Source organism: Propithecus coquereli, unplaced genomic scaffold (genome assembly GCF_000956105.1).
Source record: "Propithecus coquereli isolate 6110/MARCELLA unplaced genomic scaffold, Pcoq_1.0 Scaffold78, whole genome shotgun sequence".
In the NCBI taxonomy this organism is placed as follows: Eukaryota; Metazoa; Chordata; class Mammalia; order Primates; family Indriidae; genus Propithecus; species Propithecus coquereli.
In genome coordinates this window covers 1,228,608-1,247,639 of record NW_012153951.1, presented here as the reverse complement: position 1 = coordinate 1,247,639, position 19,032 = coordinate 1,228,608, and the positions used below count along the sequence as shown (strand labels likewise).

Here is a 19,032-nt window from a genome sequence, read left to right as displayed (position 1 = left end):
GGGCACAGTGGCTCACGCCTGTAATCCTAGCACTCTAGGAGGCCGAGACGGAAGGATCGCTTGAGGTCAGGAGTTCGAGACCAGCCTGAGCAAGAGTGAGACCCCATGTCTACTAAAAATAGAAAAAATCAGCCAGGAGTGGTGGTGCACCCCTTGTAGTCCCAGCTACTCGGGAGGCTGAGGCAGGAGGATCACTTGAGCCCAGAAGTTTGAGGTTGCTGTGATCTATGATGATGCCATTGTACTCTAGCTGGGGCAACAAGAACGAGACTCTGTCTCAAAAAAAAAAAAAAAAAAATAGAAAGGAATAAGAAGGATAATAAGCATGTAATGTTTAATATGATCTCAGAGAGGATAAGGCCAAAGGTTCAAAAGTGGAGCTTTAAAATATTAGACACAACAAGCAGACTTTGACATAATTACTCCTGATCAGCCACAAAGCCTAAATGTACAGAGGAAAGTCAAATCTATCAGACATATGCCTTTGGATGGCTAGCTGTTTCCCACCAACACCTAGGACAAACCATGGAAATGGAAAACAAAATTATCCCCTTTGCCTTACACCAGACCTTTTATTGCTTGGTATCACAATAAGAAATATTTCAATAGGTAAAAGAAACCACTTCAATGAAATCTTAGTTTTTATATCACATTTTAAATAATGATTCAACCAATAACAATGGAGTACATTCAAAGAGAGATCACATTATGAATTATATCTGATTTATTCAGTCATCTGATAACTACTTACTTAGTGTCCACTATCTACCAAGCTCTGTGTTACGGAGCGGATTGCTGTAAAACAAAGAAACGCCATGAAGGGAAGGAATGGCTCTGAAAGTAAAGAAGAAAATGAAGGGAAGCTCAATTTCAAGTGAGGATTTTAAAATTTTCATTAGAGATTCAGACGCATATCAATAGCTCAGAAGGAAGGACCTAGGGTGGGGTTAGGGTAGCAGGGTAGTGAGCAAAGCCCAAAGGAAATTTGTGGTGGAAGGGAGAATATGGAACAACAAGATCTTTCTTTTAGAGAATTTTCAACTTCATGTGGAAGATGAAACACACATAAAACTATTTAAAAATAGAAAATGTATAAATATTTTAACAGCAAATCTAGAATATATAGAATTCAGAGTTAGTATGAGCAACAAAAATTAAATTTAGATGACTTCACATAACCTTCTGAGCATGGTAAAAATATTGTCCAGAATTCTAAAAGAAAAGAGCAGTGCTGCTTTAATCCACCATGAACAAGCAAGTCCTCTGAATGACACAAGGAAACGCCTCGTTGTTCAGATTGAGGCTCAGACTGAGAACTCTGCGAGCCGTGTGAGTCCTCAAGGCAGTGTCAAGTCTTTGAAAGGGTCTAAAATGCAAGCAGAGTAAAAAAATCCCCAGGTAAGACATTTAGACAAGTAGAGACTATTTAATCATTTTAAAGTAAAATTGAATTTGCATAAACATAAGGGCAAAGGGTGAAATGAGAAGTATTGATGAGGAGACAGCTAGTGATTTCTTTAATAAATTATTTGAGACCTTTAAGGAACAAGATATGATGCCAGTAAGAAGAAAAAAAAATGATGATGATAAGACAGCTACATTGGAGAGGGGGAAAAATGTTTCTCTTAAAGACTTGAGAAATCAATGTCTGTATTTAAAGTTATTAAAGGACAAATAAGCCTGCTGCTCACATCTAATGCACCCCTGACTTAAATTGAAACCTGTGCTGTTTTATCATTCTAAAAATTCCAGAATATTCAAGGACCTTCTCAAGGACACTAACTTGAAAATAGAATCCCAACCCTTGAGTGCTGCTAAAAGCTTGGGGAAAGCTTGCATAAAAATGATTTTTACTCTTCTGTAATTTGGAATTTATTCTTCAGGCAATGGGGAATCCTTGAATGTTTTGAGAAAGGAAGTGCTATAATCAAAGCAGTCTTATGCGATGTTTGATACACCACTGATACACAGAATGAAGGAAGGAAAGAGGTGGGAAGACTAAAGATTAAAGAGTAATTAAATTCCAGTTATAAGAAGTCAAGAAATAAAGGTCTGTGGTGGCAGGTGAACTGAGGCAAAAAAAAGGAGAAGTTTGATCTGGGCGCATAGTTGGATTTGGAAATGAAGGAGAAGGGAATCACCAGGGAAAAGTGTTAATAGTATTATTTAACATAATTTTAATTTGTTGGAAAAATCTGTTTTGGAATGGTGAGGAAGAATAAAAGATAGATATATTTCTGCTCATCATGATTTTTTACCTGGTGGGATGAACCTTAATTCCTGAAGAGTCTGGGTCATTAGTAATTTTGCCTGGAATGGGTAGTTGTATTAATAGTTGTTTTACATTGACCTTAATTACAGGGCACGGTAATATAAGGAATTGCCCTAAGTGATCCCCTTTTCTCCAGACATACTCTTTCTTACCTCCATTGTGGAGTAGTGGTCCAATTTCCCTTTGGTCGTCTGGATCAATCGCCCCAGCCAGAACTCTAATTCCCTTTTTGGCCTGTTGACTCAGAGCATGAGGAGCCCAGCATGGCCATATAGCAGTCTTAACTTCAAGTTCAGTGGAATCATTGTTGTGTCTCCTGGTGGAAACAGTCCTCTCTCTAGAACTAAAATCGCTATTCCAGTAGACTATAAGGCTGTGGGAACAGGAAACAAAAATTTGCTAGTGGGTCTCTGGGCCCAATAGTGATGGTGCCATTCCCATTTCCACCCCTTGATTCCTGGACCTATGAATCCTGACTATGGGAGAAACAGCACTATATATACTGGATGCTGATTCAGAGCATACACAGCCTTCTGAAGAACCTTGTTCCAGCCCAGCAAAGTATTACCACCTAACTAAGTCTTCAAAGCCCATTCCACCATTTGATAGAAGCCAACTGCTTCAGGATGGTGGGGAACATGGTAAGACCAGTGAATTCCATGAACGTAGGCCCTCTGCCATGCTTCTTTGGCTGTGAATTGAGTTTCTAAATCAGAAGTAATATCTGTGTGGAATACCATGATGGTGGATAAGGCATTCTGTAAGTCCATGGACGTTATTTCCAGCAGAAATATTGCACAGGAAAGGCAAATCTGTATTCAGAGAATCTATTCCAGTAAGAACAAAACACTGCCCTTTCATGATGGAAGTGATCCAGTGTAATCAACCTGCCACCAGGTAGCTGCCTGGCCCGGGGAATGGTGCCATCCCAGGGACTCAGTGTCAGTCTCTGCTGTTGGCATATCGGGCACTCAACAGTGGCCGTAGCGGGGTCAGCCTGGTTGAATGAAAGCCGATATTCCAGAGCCCGGGCAAACCCTCCATCCCTACCACCATGGCCACTTTTTTTCATGAACCTGTTTGGCGATGACCGGAGTGGCTGGGGAAGGAGGCTGACCAGCATCCGTAGAATGGCTCATCCTATCCACTTGATTATTAAAATTCTCCTCTGCTGAGGTCATCCTTTGATGAGCATTCACGTGAGACACAAATATTTTCATGTTTTTTGCCCATTTAGAGAGATCTAACCAATATCTCCTCCCAAATTTCCTTGTGATCAATTTTCCAGTCATGTTCTGTCCAAGTCCCTGACCATCCAGCCAAACCATTGGCCACAGTCCATGAATTAGTACATATTCTAATTGCACATCTGGCCATTTCTCCTCCCAAGCAAAGTGAACGAGCAGGTGCACTGCTTGAAGCTTTGCCCACTGGGAGGATTTCATTTCCTTTCACCGCTGTCCTTTAAGGATGACCCAGAAAGGGGTTATAATGCTGCAGCTGTCCACTTTCAGGTAGTGCCAGCATATTGTGCAGAACCACCTATATACCAGGCCTCAGTCTTTTCTTCCTCTGTCAACCAATTCTAGGGACCATGAGGCTATAGGTGCAGGCCAGAAGAAGAAGGCAATCCTACAGCAGTGGGAACCATGGGCACGGGGGCCACTTCTTCATGTAACTTATCATGCCATCAAGGCCTGTTCAGGCCTGATCATGTGTATACCACTTTCATTTGATGATGGAGTGTTGTTGTGAAAACCTGATTTGATGGCTTTGCGGGTGAGATAACATCCAATTCATGATGGGCAGCTCAGGGCACGTGGCAACATAGCGGTCCATGGTCAAGTGTTCAGTCTCTACTAAGGCCTAGTGGCAGGCCAAGAGCTGTTTTTCAAAAGGGGAGTAGTTATCCATGTAAGATGGCAGGGCATTAATTCAAAATCCTAAGGACCAGTGTTGCAATTCACCATAGGGACCTGCTAAAGGCTCCAAAGAGTATCTTTTCTGCCACTGACACTTCAAGTATGATTGGATCTGTTGGATCATATGTCCCAAGTGGCAGAGCAGCTTGGACCTATTGCAAAGCCTTCTCTTATTCTGGAGCCCACACAAAATGAGCAGCTTTTCAGGTCACTCAGTAAATGGGCCAGAGTGACACACCTAAATGAGGAGTATGTTGCCTCCAAAATCCAAATAGGCCTACTAGGCATCGTGCTTCTTTTCTGGTTATAGGAGAGGCTACATGCAACAGCTTACCCTTTATGTTGGAAGGGATATCTCGACATGCTCTGCACCACTGGACCCCTATAAATTTCACTGAGGTAGAAGGACCCTGAATTTTTGTCAGATTTATTTCCCTCCCCATGACATGCAAAAGTCTCGCCTGTAAGTCTAGAGTAGTTGCTGCTTCCTGATCACTAGACCCAATTAGCATAATGTCATCAATGTCATGGACTGGTGTGATATCTTACAGAAAGGAAAGGTGATCAACATCCCTGTGAACTAAATTGTGATATAGGGCTGGAGAGTTGACACACCCCTGATGAATGACAATGAAGATGTATTGCTGGCCTTGCCAGCTGAAAGCAAACTGTTTCTGGTGGTCTTTGTTAACAGGTATTGAGAGAAAAAAGTACTTTCCAAATTAATAGCTGCAAGTCAGGTATCAGGAGATGTGCTAATTGGCTCAAGGAATGAAACCACACCTGGTATAGCAGCTGCAATTGGAGTTAGCACTTGGTTAAGCTTACGATAATCCACTATCATTCTCAAGATCCATCTGTCTTGCCAAATAGGCAAATTGAATGGGAATTTGGTAAGATTCACCATCTCTGTATCGTCCAAGTCCTTGATAGTTGCACTAATATTTGAAATCCCTCCAGGAATGTGGTATTGCTGTTGGCTTACTATTTTCCTAGGTAGAGGCAGTTCTAGTGACTTCCACTTGATCGTTCCCACAATTATGCTCCTTACCGCACAGATCAGAAAACCAGTGTGGGGATCGTGCTAACTGCTGAGTACATCTATTCCAATTATGCATTCTAGCACTAAGGAAATAACCACAGAATGGGTTTGGGAATCCACGAGGCCCAGTGTGAGACAGATCTGAGCTAAAATCCTATTGCCCACCTGACTTCCACAAGCCTCTGCTCTGAGTAGTGGACCACAGTGACATTTTGGGTCTCCAGAAATCAATGTTAATTCAGAGCCGGTGTCCAGCAGTTCCCAAAAGGTCTGATTATTTCCTTTTCCCCAGTGCACAGTTACTCTGGTAAAAACCCATAGGTCTCTTTGGAGAAAGAGTAACAGTATAAATTTTGGGTAGTGCACAAGGGTTCTTTCTCAAGGGGACCCAGCCTTCCCCTCATTGAAGGAGTTCTGGGTCTGTAAACTGATTCACGTTTGGGAATTGATTGAGGGGCTGTGACTCTCTGTTTTTATGATTCAGGTTAGTCTGTTGTTCACTTGACCTAGAATTTTTTTGCTTACAAAGATCAAGTAAGAATTTAGGAGGCTTCCTGTCTACTTCACTTCTAGGAACACCAGGATCAGCTAGCCTATGCCATAGGTCTGCGTGAGTCAGGCCATTCTGATTGCTGCTTGGACACTGCTGTCCATTGTGGTAACCACATCCACCTGGCCTTTGGTAGTTTTGTGCCTCCACTTGGCCCTACTCCCCAGGGGTCCAATTACTCCCATTGCATTTAGGTTTCCCAACTTAGCAATTCCTACTTTAAGGTATGGCCTAGGCGAAGAGCAATCACTGAGCTCCTCAAGGATGCTGGGGCTCCCTTTCTAAATTTACTTTTCAAAGTATCAGTAAAAGATATGTCTTCTGAACACTGCCCGTGTGGGTGAGTAGGTCTTAAACAACAAATCCGCTGTAACATTCTACTCTCCCTAAGCTTTTAAATCCCTTCTTCTACATTAAATGAAGGCAGGTCTGGCTTCCAACTCACTCACCATGGACCACCTCTTGGTTCATGTGTCAGCCAACCTAACAAATTGTTAGAACACTTTCTAACTCCCTGAACTTCAACATTAAATGCAGAATCTCTGCTCAGTGAGCCCATAACAAAAAATTCAAATTATACAACTTTATGTTCCTTCCACCATTATCCCACACCTTTAGTATCCATTCCCATTCGTTACTCCGATTTCTGGCTGTATAAATTAGAAAACTCAAGCAGTTCTTTCAGAGTGTAGCATACCTCCTCATGAGTCACACTCTGAACCTCACCTTAGGGGCTGCTGGGACTTGAGTTTAGTTATAGGTCCAGAAGTAAAGAGGGGTGAGAGTGGGATAGGGTTTCTCAGGAACATCAGCATTGTCTCTCATGGCAACTGCCTCAGAAGAGGCCACTACCATTTCCTCAGGCAGTGCAGAGTTAATGCTCTCAGAGGGTACAGGGAAGTGAAGAAGCTGATACCACCAGGGATGGGAAGGCTGTTCCCACTGGAAAAGAAGACTCATCAGAATTTAGTAGCTCCATATCCCAAACGCCATCAGGATCTTCGCACACATCCCCATCCCAACTTACAGGATCCCATTCTTTTCCGACCAATATCTTTATTTTAATAGTAGACACCTTGGGAAAGATAATTAAAGATAATGGGGTTGGGAGTGGCACAGGATGCTCACATGTGAATATCACTATATTTAAGAGCATAAAATATGTTTGTTGAAAATGACTGATTTGGTAGTTAGAATGTAGTAGACAAAACAAGCACTTAATTCCTTATTTGACATTTGAATCATCTTCCTCAAATATAAATTATACAAACATTTCTCATTTTATCAAACCAGACATTTGGAGTTTTAGTACCATTTACTCTTCATTTGGTCAAGATCACAAAGAGAGAATCCATTTCTTTCAAGAATGATGGCTTCCAAATTTTTGAAACAGTGGACTCATTCTTCAAATGATGTATTAAGAAATTAAAATATCCATAATAGATTTGAAGGAAAGAAGGAAAAGAAGGAGAGAAGTTCTGAAGTCAGAATGGGGGAGCTTGGGAGGGAGGAGGTTAGGAAGAAGTGCGGGGTGGGGTGAGGGTCCAGAGAGCCACTCATTTGGCTTTGCTATTCAGACAGCTCCTTAAGCAACTTTTGGAGCTCCACAGAACACAATTTAAAAAGGATTAGCCAATATATTATAATTTAGAGTAATTTAGATAATAAAATTATTATAACCATTTTAAAATCTTGTAAGTATATTAAAGTTGTAGGTTCAATCAATATTTTAATTAAATTTTGCTTTAAAATGTGATATTATATAATATACATATACATATCATTAAATGCTACATCTCATTTTATGTGTTAAACTGGAATTTTTTGCTTTTCAAGTGGTGTACAACATCCTCAGGCATTTAATTCCTGCCTCTGCTTGTGGCTAATATTCATCTCTTGACCATATCTGTCAAAAATGCAAATTTAGCTTTTACTGTAAAAAAATTAAAGTAAATGATATGTAATGGACTTTTAAATATAGTTCTCTGGCACAACCTTTAATTTAAGATGCACAATTAAACACAATTTTACCCTTTTAAACTGTTGTTTGGAATTATTTTTGAACAGTGATGTATTTCTTTTCATTTTCTCTTATTTTCTGATAAACAGAGTGACTGTAATAAATCCTGATCCTGCCTTTGGTTTGGATATTTAGTAGTTATGTATTTGTTTTCTTTGATAGCAACACTCATTAATATTTATAACCATTTTCCTTTGCAGCATCTCCCAGATGGCTCTGCGCCCAGCGCACATGTTGAATTTTATCTTTTACCATATCCCAGTGAAGTTCGTAGGAGGAAAACAAAATCTGTTCCAAAATGTACAGACCCCACTTACAATGAAATTGTAAGTATGATTCATCTCTTGTCCAGTCATTTTGTATTTGTCTTACCATTTTTCAGCTTAACAACCAAATATGGAGAATTTGCAGTAATTGGAAGCTTTATTCCATAAAGGAAGGATATTGCCCAAAATAGTCACAGTATACTGATCACTGTTCTAGATGCTATGGGCACTGGAAAATACAGATACTGCTTTCAAAGCTTTTATGAACCAATTTTCAAATTGTGATTCACCTCCAGCAAGAGCACAAGACTTGTTTGCATACTAACACTCTCCTTGACTTCATCTTATTTTCTCTAACCTCAGTCTCCTATACCTGATTTTCCTTGCATAATTTTATCATAAGCTATCCTATGTATAACAGTACATCTCAGAAAATCCCTTTTGAAAAACAAAAAATAAAGACAAAATACAAATTAAAGTTAATTTATATTTTAAGTAGCTCTCTTATTCATTTGTAATATCCAATTTGAACATCCAATTCCCCAACTTCTTTCTAAGGCAAACCCCTACATTTGTTCTCTTGATTCCATCTTTTCCCATCTCCTCTGTACCTTGTTCAGCTGATTATTTGCTCTTCTTTTCTTAAGGTTGTCTCATGCACTGGATCCTCCACTCAGAACTCTTAAACAAACAAATAGAAAATTCCTCCACTCAGCCTTTCTAAGCAAATTTTCTTTCCCTCCCTATCACCTTCAAACTTTTGCAAAATTAACTCACATAACCTCCTCTGCTTCCTCACTTCGCCTCTCCCTCTTCATCCTTTAATCCTTTGTAATGTGGATTCTGACCTTTGTTAATAGCGCTTTATTCAAGTGGCATCAATAGACTCCTAATTGCTAAATCCAAAGAGCCCTCAGGCTCTCCTCTCCCCAGCCTACTGACCACACCCTCTGTCTTGAAACCTCCCTTTTGATTCTAGAGTTGTTCCTTGCCTTAATCACCTTCCATTTTCTCTTAACACTCTCTCATTTTCCTTCCTTGCCATTGTTCCTCTTGAAATATTATTGTTTGCTGAAGTTCATGATGGATGCACCCTCATCTCATCTCCGTATATACACTTTCAAAATTATCTTCTGTATCCACATTTTCATTTATCACCTATATGTAAGTTGCAACTGAATTTATTCCTCAAACCCTGGCTTCTCTCTCAAGCTTTTGATTTGCACTTCTACCTGATTACTGGAGAGCTCCTTTCGACTGTCTCCAAGGCGCTTTTAAATCAGTCTTCCCTCTGATTTTCGCCATCTCAAGAGATACCTTCTAACCACAGTTCCCTCTTCCTCACTTACATTTCCAACTCATCACCAAGTTTTGACAGTTCTACTTGTCAGCCGCCTGCTGCTTCAATCCACCATCTTCTTTCTGTTCCATTGCTGCTTTTCTATTTGAGGTCCTTGTCACATTGGCTATTGCAATAGCCTGCAGTTTGCCTCATGTCTAGTGTTTTTTTGATTAAGTCTTTCACATTTCTGCCTAATGTGTCTTTCAGAAACTACTCATATTTATTATTCCTCTGCTGAAATTTTTTTTGTCCATGGTTTCCCACTGTCTGCTATAGAAAGTCCAAAATCTTAAACATGGCATTCACGGCCCCTAAAACTTGACTCAGTAATTTTCCTGAGTTGTCTCTTGGAGCAATATTATCCTCGTATTCTTTTATTTTGTATTTTATTTTGAGATAATTATAGAGTCACACACAGTTGTAAGAAATAATACAGAGAGAACTCAAATACCCTCCAACCTCTTTCCCCCAGTGATAACATCTAGCGTAACTACAGTATCACAGCCGGGAAACTGACATTGGTACAGTCCACTTACCTCACTTAGACTTCACTGGTTTTGCATGCCCACTTATATGTATGTGTGTGTGTTGGCTCTGTGCAATTTATCACATCTATAGGCTTACATCATCACCACCACAGTCAAGATACAGAAGACTGCCATCACAAGCATTACCTGTGCTACCCTGTGTTAGCCTCAGACACCTCTCTCTTCTCTAATCCCTGGCAACCCCTAATCTGTTCTACATCCCTCTGATTTTGTCACTTCAAATATTATATAAATGGAATTATACAGTTTGTAACATTTGTAGATTTTTTTTCACTCACTGTAATTCCTGAGAATCCACCCAAGTAGCTGCATGTAATAATTGTTTGTTCCTTTTCATTAGTGAGTACCATTCCATGGTATGGAGGTACCACAGTTTGTTTAACTCTTCACCTACCAAAAGACATCTAAGCTGCTTCCAGCTCAGGGATATAGGGAATAAAAACTTCCATAAACATTGATATATAGGTTTTTGTGTGAGCATAATTTGTCCCTAGGACAAATGTCTGGGAGTATAATTGCTAGAGTATGTGGTAGATGCATACTTAGTTTTACAGGAAATTGCAAAACTCTTTTTCAGGGAACCTATGCCATCTTACACTCCCACCAGCAATGTACGAGTGATCCAGTTTCTCTGCATCCTGTCCAGCATTTGATACTGTCATTATTTTTCATTTTAGTTCTTTTAATAGGTATAGAGTGGCACCTCATTGTGACTTTAATTTGCATCTACCTAATGACTAACGATGGTGAACTTCTTTTCATAGGCTTAATTACCCTCTGTAATCCTCTTTTGTGAAATGTGTCTTCACGTCTTTGACCATTTTCTAATTGGATAGTTTGCATTTTTACTGCTGAGTTTTGAGAGTTCTTTATATTTTCTGGATACTAGTTCTTTGTCAGATATGTGGTTTGCAAATACTTTTCCCCAGTCTATAGCTTATCTTTTTATCCTCTTCACAGGGTTTTTAAATTTTGATGAGGACAACTTATAATTTTACCTTTTATGGACAGTTCATTTGGTGTCAAATCTAAGAACTCTTCACCTAGCACTAAGTCCCAAAGATTTTCTCCTATATTTTTTCTAAAAGTTTTATAGTTTATAGTTTTCCACTTTATATTTAAGTACATTATCCATTTTGAGTTAAATTTTTAATAAAGTGTGACGTTTACATCAGTATTTTTTTAAAATCCCCCTTGGACACTAATTACTCCTGCACCATTTATTGAAAAGGCAATTCTTTCTCCATCAAATTTTTTTATACCTTTGTCAAAAATCAATCAAGAATATTTGTGTGCTCGTACCTTTTATTGCCCCACACTTGCCATATTCTGTGGTCACATCAGACAGGTTATCATTTCCTGAATGGTTTCTGTGACTTCAGTGATGGAACTCATGCTGCCATTCACCCCTCTCTGCCCTTCTCTGTCTACTCTGAGGCTGACCTCAAATATAACCTTGTTAATACTCTCTCCTCTGGGACTCTTATACCACACTTAGAATCATTTATTTAGTCCTACACATTTTTTTTTCTAGTGTATCATAAACATCTTGAGTATGGGAAAAATGTCTTATCTTTTTTAGTACTTTTAACAGTTGCTTTTAAGAAGATGTGTTATTAAAATTTGAGGTAGTTTTATAAGTGACACTTTGTGTGGGAATAAAATGTAAAAAAATATACATATATATATGCACACACACAGATTCTCTAAATTAGTAAGGAAAGAAATTTTAACACTTTATTATTTGAATTTTATTATTTGTCATGATGTCAACACCTAGAAATATACACCTCATAATATGTCACTTGTTTTTTTTTCATACTTTTGAGTACAAGACTTTCTACCTCACTGTCAAGTAACTTCTCAGACTCCATGCTATACATCAGCATCTTCAATCTAAGGAAACATAACAACAAAAAGCCACTAACAATTCAGGAGAATTTAAATAAACTTTTGTGTTAAGCTTAAACTTTTGTCTAAATCTTTCTGTACTATAAAAACAGTAGTAGAGACACCTGTGTGAAGATTATTTGATAATGCTTACTGTACACGTGAATTTTCTGATGGCTTGCAATAATTCTAGTTCCTCACACATCTATGGCCCACTGATTAGAAATCACTACAATACCCTCCCAATCGATCTATATTTGCAGCATGAACACACACTGTTTATATTCTAGATACATTTTAAATTGCTTCAAAAACCATGGTCTATGCATAGCCAATTCCAATCTGTACATAATCCAAAGCAGCAGAAATTTGAAGCAATGCATGCACAAATGACTATTTTTGTAGTAGTCATCAGGACAATAAGGGGTCACTATATAAACAAGTTTGGCAAGGAAGCTGGTTGAATTTAGAGAGTCGTAAGGAAAAAAGCAACAATATTTTAATTTTTCTCCCATTATGCTCCATGTTTGTATCAATATGAAAATATTTATGAGAAATGCAAAAAAACTAATTTTAACTCTGATTTTACTTTTCTCTTAACCTCTGTTGTGACATAAGAACCCATGTCTGTGCTAAATCCCTCAATGACTTCTATGCATCCTTGGGGACACCTTACTAGATGTCCTTACTCATAAGCCCAGTTCTTACCAGAAAGCCCAGTGAGTTCTCACATGGCATCTACCTTGTTTTAAACGTCTCCCCCACTTCCACCTCCTCACTGAGTCCCGTTGCATCAGCCACTCACCACAGCTGGGATTTCTCAAACTGCCAAAGCCGCGCAATGTTCTGTGAAGTGGGAGAGAATGACCTCACTCCCCTCTTTATATAAATCTCTTAGAGGAATACAAAGGAGATATTACATTGCATACCAATGTCTTGCAAAGCTTTTCATGAAAATAGTTCTTTTTATTTTTATTCCCAGCCCTCTCTCTCCTTAATGCCCAGATATGAGAGAGGCTGGGTCAGGGACACGGCCAAGTGACAGAGAGGCTCCGCCCTTCAAACATGAAGGCTTTGATGGGAGGCCAAGCTTGTCTAATTGATGCTTCCCAGAGTGAGTCCCAATAGGCTTTGTCAGCAGACACCCTGAAAACCCCCATCATGTACAAATCCTGGCGAGAGGCATGACTGGCTCGAGGTGGGGCTGGGGCTAGGAGTAGGAACGCGGGTAGCTGCCACACAGCTTGAGGAAGCAGAGCCAGAATCCCCGCTCCAAAGCCTCTTTCCACGCTACTACATTTGACATCTTGTTAAAAACCATCATTTTTTAAAAATGATTCTTTAGAATTACAGAATTTCTATTCTATAAGAGAATTACATCGTTATAGTCAAGGCATTTTGTACATTGTATCCGTTTCTAAATATAATAAATATAATATCTAAATATTATCCTGTTATAAAGTATTATCTAAAAGGAAAATTAGAAAGGACAGAACAGAAATGTTCTGTGTGTTTTATATGGCTTAAAATCTCTTGCAGAATATGCAGTGATTATCTAGCACCATACTAGGTATACAGTACAATCAGTAAGTGATAGCTATGGTCATCTGTATCATCATCTCATTTGATATTTGCAACATGATGAAACTTGTATTTGTAAATAAAGACATTGAGGTCCAGGAATCACACGACTAGATTTCAAGCCCAGAACTGCCTGATTCTCACTTTTGAGCTCTTTTTTATTGTTATGCTTCCTCCAACCTCTTCCCGCCAGCACTAGAGACACTTCAGTTTCCGTCTTATTGTTCTCCCATTGCAATCATGAAAATACACTTTAGAATGATTTAGTAGACCTTTCCCTAAATAATGCACAGTGAATGCTTGTATATAAGTTAATAGATATTAATTACTTTAAATGTTTTATATTTGATGTAATAATTCCAAACGCACAAATTCAGTATTTGTCAGAAGATAGTGAAGACTTGGCTCAAGCATATAGATAAAAATTATTATAAAGAGAAATAAAAAGAGCTGTCCATTTTTGGTTCTGTTTATGTGAAGGCAGAATATATATTAAATTATTTGGTGGAAAAATCTCAAAGAATCTAATCATCTGAGCACTTCGCTAGCATTATCTATTAATTATTCATTGCACAGTTTAAAAAAAGAGTGCTTTGTTGTTAACAACATTATGGATGCAGTAAAGCAATTAAAATAGATATATATCATCTATGATGTGCCATGATTACATGTTTATAAAACCTGTCACTTTTAAGAAAATAACTTTTGCATAATGAAGCACAGGGAAAAAAAAAATCTACTAAGTAATATAAATTTTGGAAGTTCAAATGTTTGTATTTTAACCAGGAAAGCAATTAATTCCTAAAGTCATTTCTTCAGACTTTCATCTTGCTAAATATCCAGGAGACTTCATTCTGTCTGGAAGGGTTTTCTCCAGTCAACTGATGCACAATATCAAGAAACAACTGTTTCTTTTTGTGGATTTCATGGCTCTTTTACAGCTATAATTTATTAGTGACTAATATGCGCCAGGCTTTGTAGTAGTCATTATCTCTTTATTCTTCCCCACAAGGCTAAAAGGTAAGGATTATTATCACCATTATGCAAATGACACAACATACAGTTGACAACAGAGTCATATAAATATAAATTATTGATATTTTTTTAAATTTACAATTTAGAGCTTATTCATACAGTTCACAGGGTCTTTAAGCCAGACTTTTCCAAAGGCCTAATACTTAGAGTTGTTCCAATTTTCTACTTCATATACAGTAACACTTTGAGGACCCCTTTATCTGTTTTTGCTGTAAAATAGGAGAGGAGTTCATCTGCTCAAAGTGTTGTAGGAAGGAAAATGGAGGACAGTTCAGAAAGCTCAAAATAGCCACTCAGAGAAAAAGAAAGAGTTTACTCTGAAGTTCTGGAAAGATTTCCAGGCAACACTGGGCATCCAATTATAGTTAAAGAACATGACTTACAGTAGTAGGACTTTGAGATTTTTTTATTATCCCAGGAGAAATCAATAGATGAAATGGAATAATGTGAATGAGCCATAGTAGACAACTAAAAGACAGTAGACAACTAAAAGATAATCTGCTGTGTGGAATGAGAGTAAGATTCTGGAAGAGGAGGTAGCTAGGAGCAGTCACATGGGCCAGGGTAGACTGGATTAACATTGTATTGCATCTCATGTCCCTGGATGGAATTATTATTTACTTGATAATGAATCATTTTTCAGAGCAGGTAACACATTGATCTTGAACTGAATTTCATAGATTAATGGGTTCATAAATGGTAGACCTATGCTGTGCAAAGGACCAGAAACCACACCCATACACACTGAGACCGCACAGTGAACTCAGAGGGCTTCCTTCCTTCTCGCTCTCTCTTCTGCTTTTTTTCCCTTTTTTTGGCATATATTAAGAAAATTTCTATCTTGTGACTTGGCTGTAAAAAGCAAGCAAGTTTGTAAGAGCATATGAAATTCCTTTTCTAAATGTGTTCTAAGACATTTCCCTGGTAACCATGTCAGATTTCCACTCGGTTCTCACCTCCTTACATGATGGATAACTAATTTCTTCGTCGTACTACACCTGTAAGTCTTTTTACCACTGTGGGTCCCCAATGGTGAGGCCAGTAACTCACATTCTGGACATTTTAAAACACAGCTGAACAGATCCTTTTTAATAAAAATAGTTACAAGAAAAACAAGACAGAAAACTGTATATACAGCTTAATTACAAGTCAGATTCTCAAAAAGTGATTATATATAGAAAACAAAAAGAACATCAAAATGTTAACTGTAATTATCTCCCAATGGTGAAAATTCAGATATTTTCCTTCCCTTTCTGTACTTTTTTTTGTTTCATACATATTTCGTTTAATGAACATGTATTTTCATAATTAAAAACTAAGCAATTTTAAATAAATAAAAGTAACCATAGATTGACTTCTTCACAATGTACTGCACTTAAATAGCACAAAGAAATAATAGAAATTGGTCTGTCTTTCCTCATTGGCCTTCAACACAGGAAAATGATGTTCTTCTTTTTATTTTTATGAATACATAATAATTGCACATATTTATGGGGCACATGTGATATTTTGATATAAGCATACAATGTGTAATGATCAAATCAGGGTAATTGAGACATTCATCGCTTCAAGCATTTATCATTTCTTTGTGTTAGGAACATTCCAATTCTACTCTTTCAGTTATTTTAAAATATACAATAAATTATTGTTAACTTATAGAAGGAATGAGATCTAAGAAAAATGGTGTTCTAGTATCAATATTGCACAGAGAATTCAAGGACAGTTAAAGGGTGAAGGGTATTTAAATTTCTCCCTAGAGAGAGTAATTTACAGTCTTACTAAATTTGGAGTGGGCAATTCTTAGTGGAATCAGTAAATTCTAAGATTCTTAAGAAATAGTCTGTCATTAAACTCCATTATGTTAGTGGAACCTTTAGCTTTTCAGAATTAAAGTTAGAAATGAAAGATTCTAACATTAACCTATCCATTCCAGGGTACACGATATTAGCAATTAAATGTCTTTTATTAAAAGCAATATTCGAAAGAAAGTATCTTTAAGCATGTCTGAATTATATTTTCATTATTCTTTTCCTTTTTAGGTAGTGTATGATGAAGTCACAGAGCTCCAAGGACATGTCTTAATGCTTATTGTGAAGAGCAAAACCGTATTTGTGGGAGCTATTAACATCCAACTCTGTAGTGTCCCACTCAATGAAGAAAAATGGTATCCACTAGGAAACAGTATAATTTGACCACTGCTATGAACACATGCATTATTCATTAGCTAGTATTTCTTTGTCACTTCTAGGCCTCTTTACCACATAAGCAAGGCATCCTGGTAGTCAAAGATAGCATAGGGTATTCAGGACACAAGAAAAAAAAAATCAGAATCAGTCTTTTGTAGTTATTTATTTTCTACCTGTGTTTTCATTGTTTTTTAGAATCTATTCTCATCAATAGAATGTTGACTGTGTAAAATTCAGTATGTAAAATAATAACGGGCATTAATTTTAATATATCTTTTAAATCATTCACATTTTGTTTTAATTGTGTGCCTACAGTTCAAAGCAATACTTTTAATGTATTTTACAAGAAAAATAACCAAATAAACAAATTTCATCAATTAAGTCAAAACCTAAGTATATCTGTAACAGATTTTTAAAATATAAAGTGTATATACATATATACCCGCTCATAATCTTATTTATTGAGGGAATTGGTTAGCTCCAGCAGAATGCTATATTATTTTCTATCAGAAAGACTATAAAGGCCTCAAATTGTTAAATCCAATTTTTAGAAGAAACTTCTTTGTAACTTTTCACACTCTTCAACACCAATCCATCCATCGTCACTGCATTTCTCCCACCCGGAGGCATGATTTAAACCTTATTATCCCAGAACTCCAAGATATCAAAACTGTTCCTTCTGATCAAAACATCTTATCTTCGCACAGTAAGTATTTTCTTTACTTCTGAACCTACCCTCTAGTCACCATGACCTAAATAAACAATCCTACAGACTTCCACCTGCAAAGGAGGTACAACTCAAGGCACTATACCACGTTCTTTAAGAGAATCAATGAGGAGATATTTTTTTAAATCCCTGCCATTAAAATTACTGAAAAAAAATTTAAACCCTTGCTTATGCAATTTTTGCTGTGTGAATAAGGAAGAAATGTAAGATATTTTGTATGATGATCTACATAACCATATAAACACGTGAAAGTGTTGATGTGCATTTGTTCATTGAGAAACATTTGAGCCCATCTTTTCTGATGGACCCAAGAGCGTTACTACTGGAATTCTCTTCTACTCAAAACCATCGTTTCTTTACTCTCTACTGGATAATTCTCTTCAGTATACAAGCATGATGTTATTTTGCCCATCCAAAAAAAACTTCACCTTACCCTACCTCCCCTGCCAAATGCTGATCCTTCACCCTGCATCTCTTTGCAGCAAAACTCTTTAGGATGGCTGTCTCTGCTGTGTCCAGTTTCTCTCCTCCAGTTTTCTCTTAGAACCATTACAAGCAGATGTTTGCCCTCCACCACTACAATGAAACTTCTTTTGTCAAGGTCATGATTTACCTCCAATTAGCTAAATCCAAAGGTCATTTTTCAGCCCTAATCTGATTTTACTAATCAACAGTATTTGACACAATCAGTAACTCTGTCTTCCTCCATACACTTTCTTCTCTTGGTTTCCAACATCCCACACCCTCTTGTGCTTTCTTTTTGTAACGCTGATCTCTGCTCAGACTTCTGTCTGAGGAGCATCCTCTTCTCCACCACCTCCAGTGTCAGGCTGTCCTAGGGCTCACTCCTCGGTCGTCTTCTTCCATCAAGTTTCACTCCCTTAATGATCTCCTCTATTCTCTTAGCTTTAAATATCTTGCCTCTACTGATGATTCCCACTTTTATAACTCCAGCCCAGAAGCCTTCCCAAATCCCAGAGCTCAGTAGCCAATTATCAACTCAATATCCTCCTTGGATATCTAATAAATATCTCAAACTCAGGTATCTCTGAAACTAGACTCCTGATCTTTTCCCCCCAACCTGTTTTATCCACAGCCTTTCCCTTCTCAGTTGATGGCAAACCCACAAACCAATCCTTCCGTTGTTAAGAGCAAAAACATGAAGTCAACCCTAATTTCTCTCCCTCTCTCTCTCTGTCTGTGTGTGTGTGTGTATACATATATATATATACATTCTTTAAAAGAATCAGATAGTTTTCTTTTAAACCCTGCCATTCAAATTACTGAAAAAATTTTTAAACCCTTACTTATTCAATGTTTTCCTGTGTATGAATTACAAAGAAATTTAATCTGTTTTGTATGATCATCTGTACAACCATATAAACATGTAAAAATCTATACATTTATTTAAAAATATTTGAGTGCCTGATATAAGCTGATATGGGCTTATTTGAAATACACGATCATATATACATGTGTATATGTGTGTATGTACATTATATATGTATATATATTCCAATGCATCAGGAACTTCTGTTGGCTCTACCTTCAAAATATATCCCAAATCCAACCAGTTACCACTCTCTACCTGCTACCTCCCTGGTCCAAATTACTGCTATTATCTTTGTCCTGGATTACATAACTGCCTTCT

The 19,032-nt window shown here is 37.6% G+C and overlaps 1 protein-coding gene across 1 annotated transcript in view; it reads left to right on the top strand.

Moving 5' to 3' along the window:
• The window catches only part of PIK3C2G (phosphatidylinositol-4-phosphate 3-kinase, catalytic subunit type 2 gamma), a 472,569-nt gene extending 455,797 nt beyond the window's left edge, over positions 1–16,772 (top strand). Inside the window, exons 29-30 of the mRNA XM_012662773.1 lie at positions 8,007–8,132; positions 16,508–16,772. Of these exons, the coding sequence (XP_012518227.1) occupies positions 8,007–8,132; positions 16,508–16,660 (279 nt within the window). The 3' untranslated portion in view covers positions 16,661–16,772. The remainder of the gene's footprint in view (positions 1–8,006; positions 8,133–16,507) is intronic.
• The last annotated feature ends 2,260 nt before the right edge of the window (positions 16,773–19,032 follow it).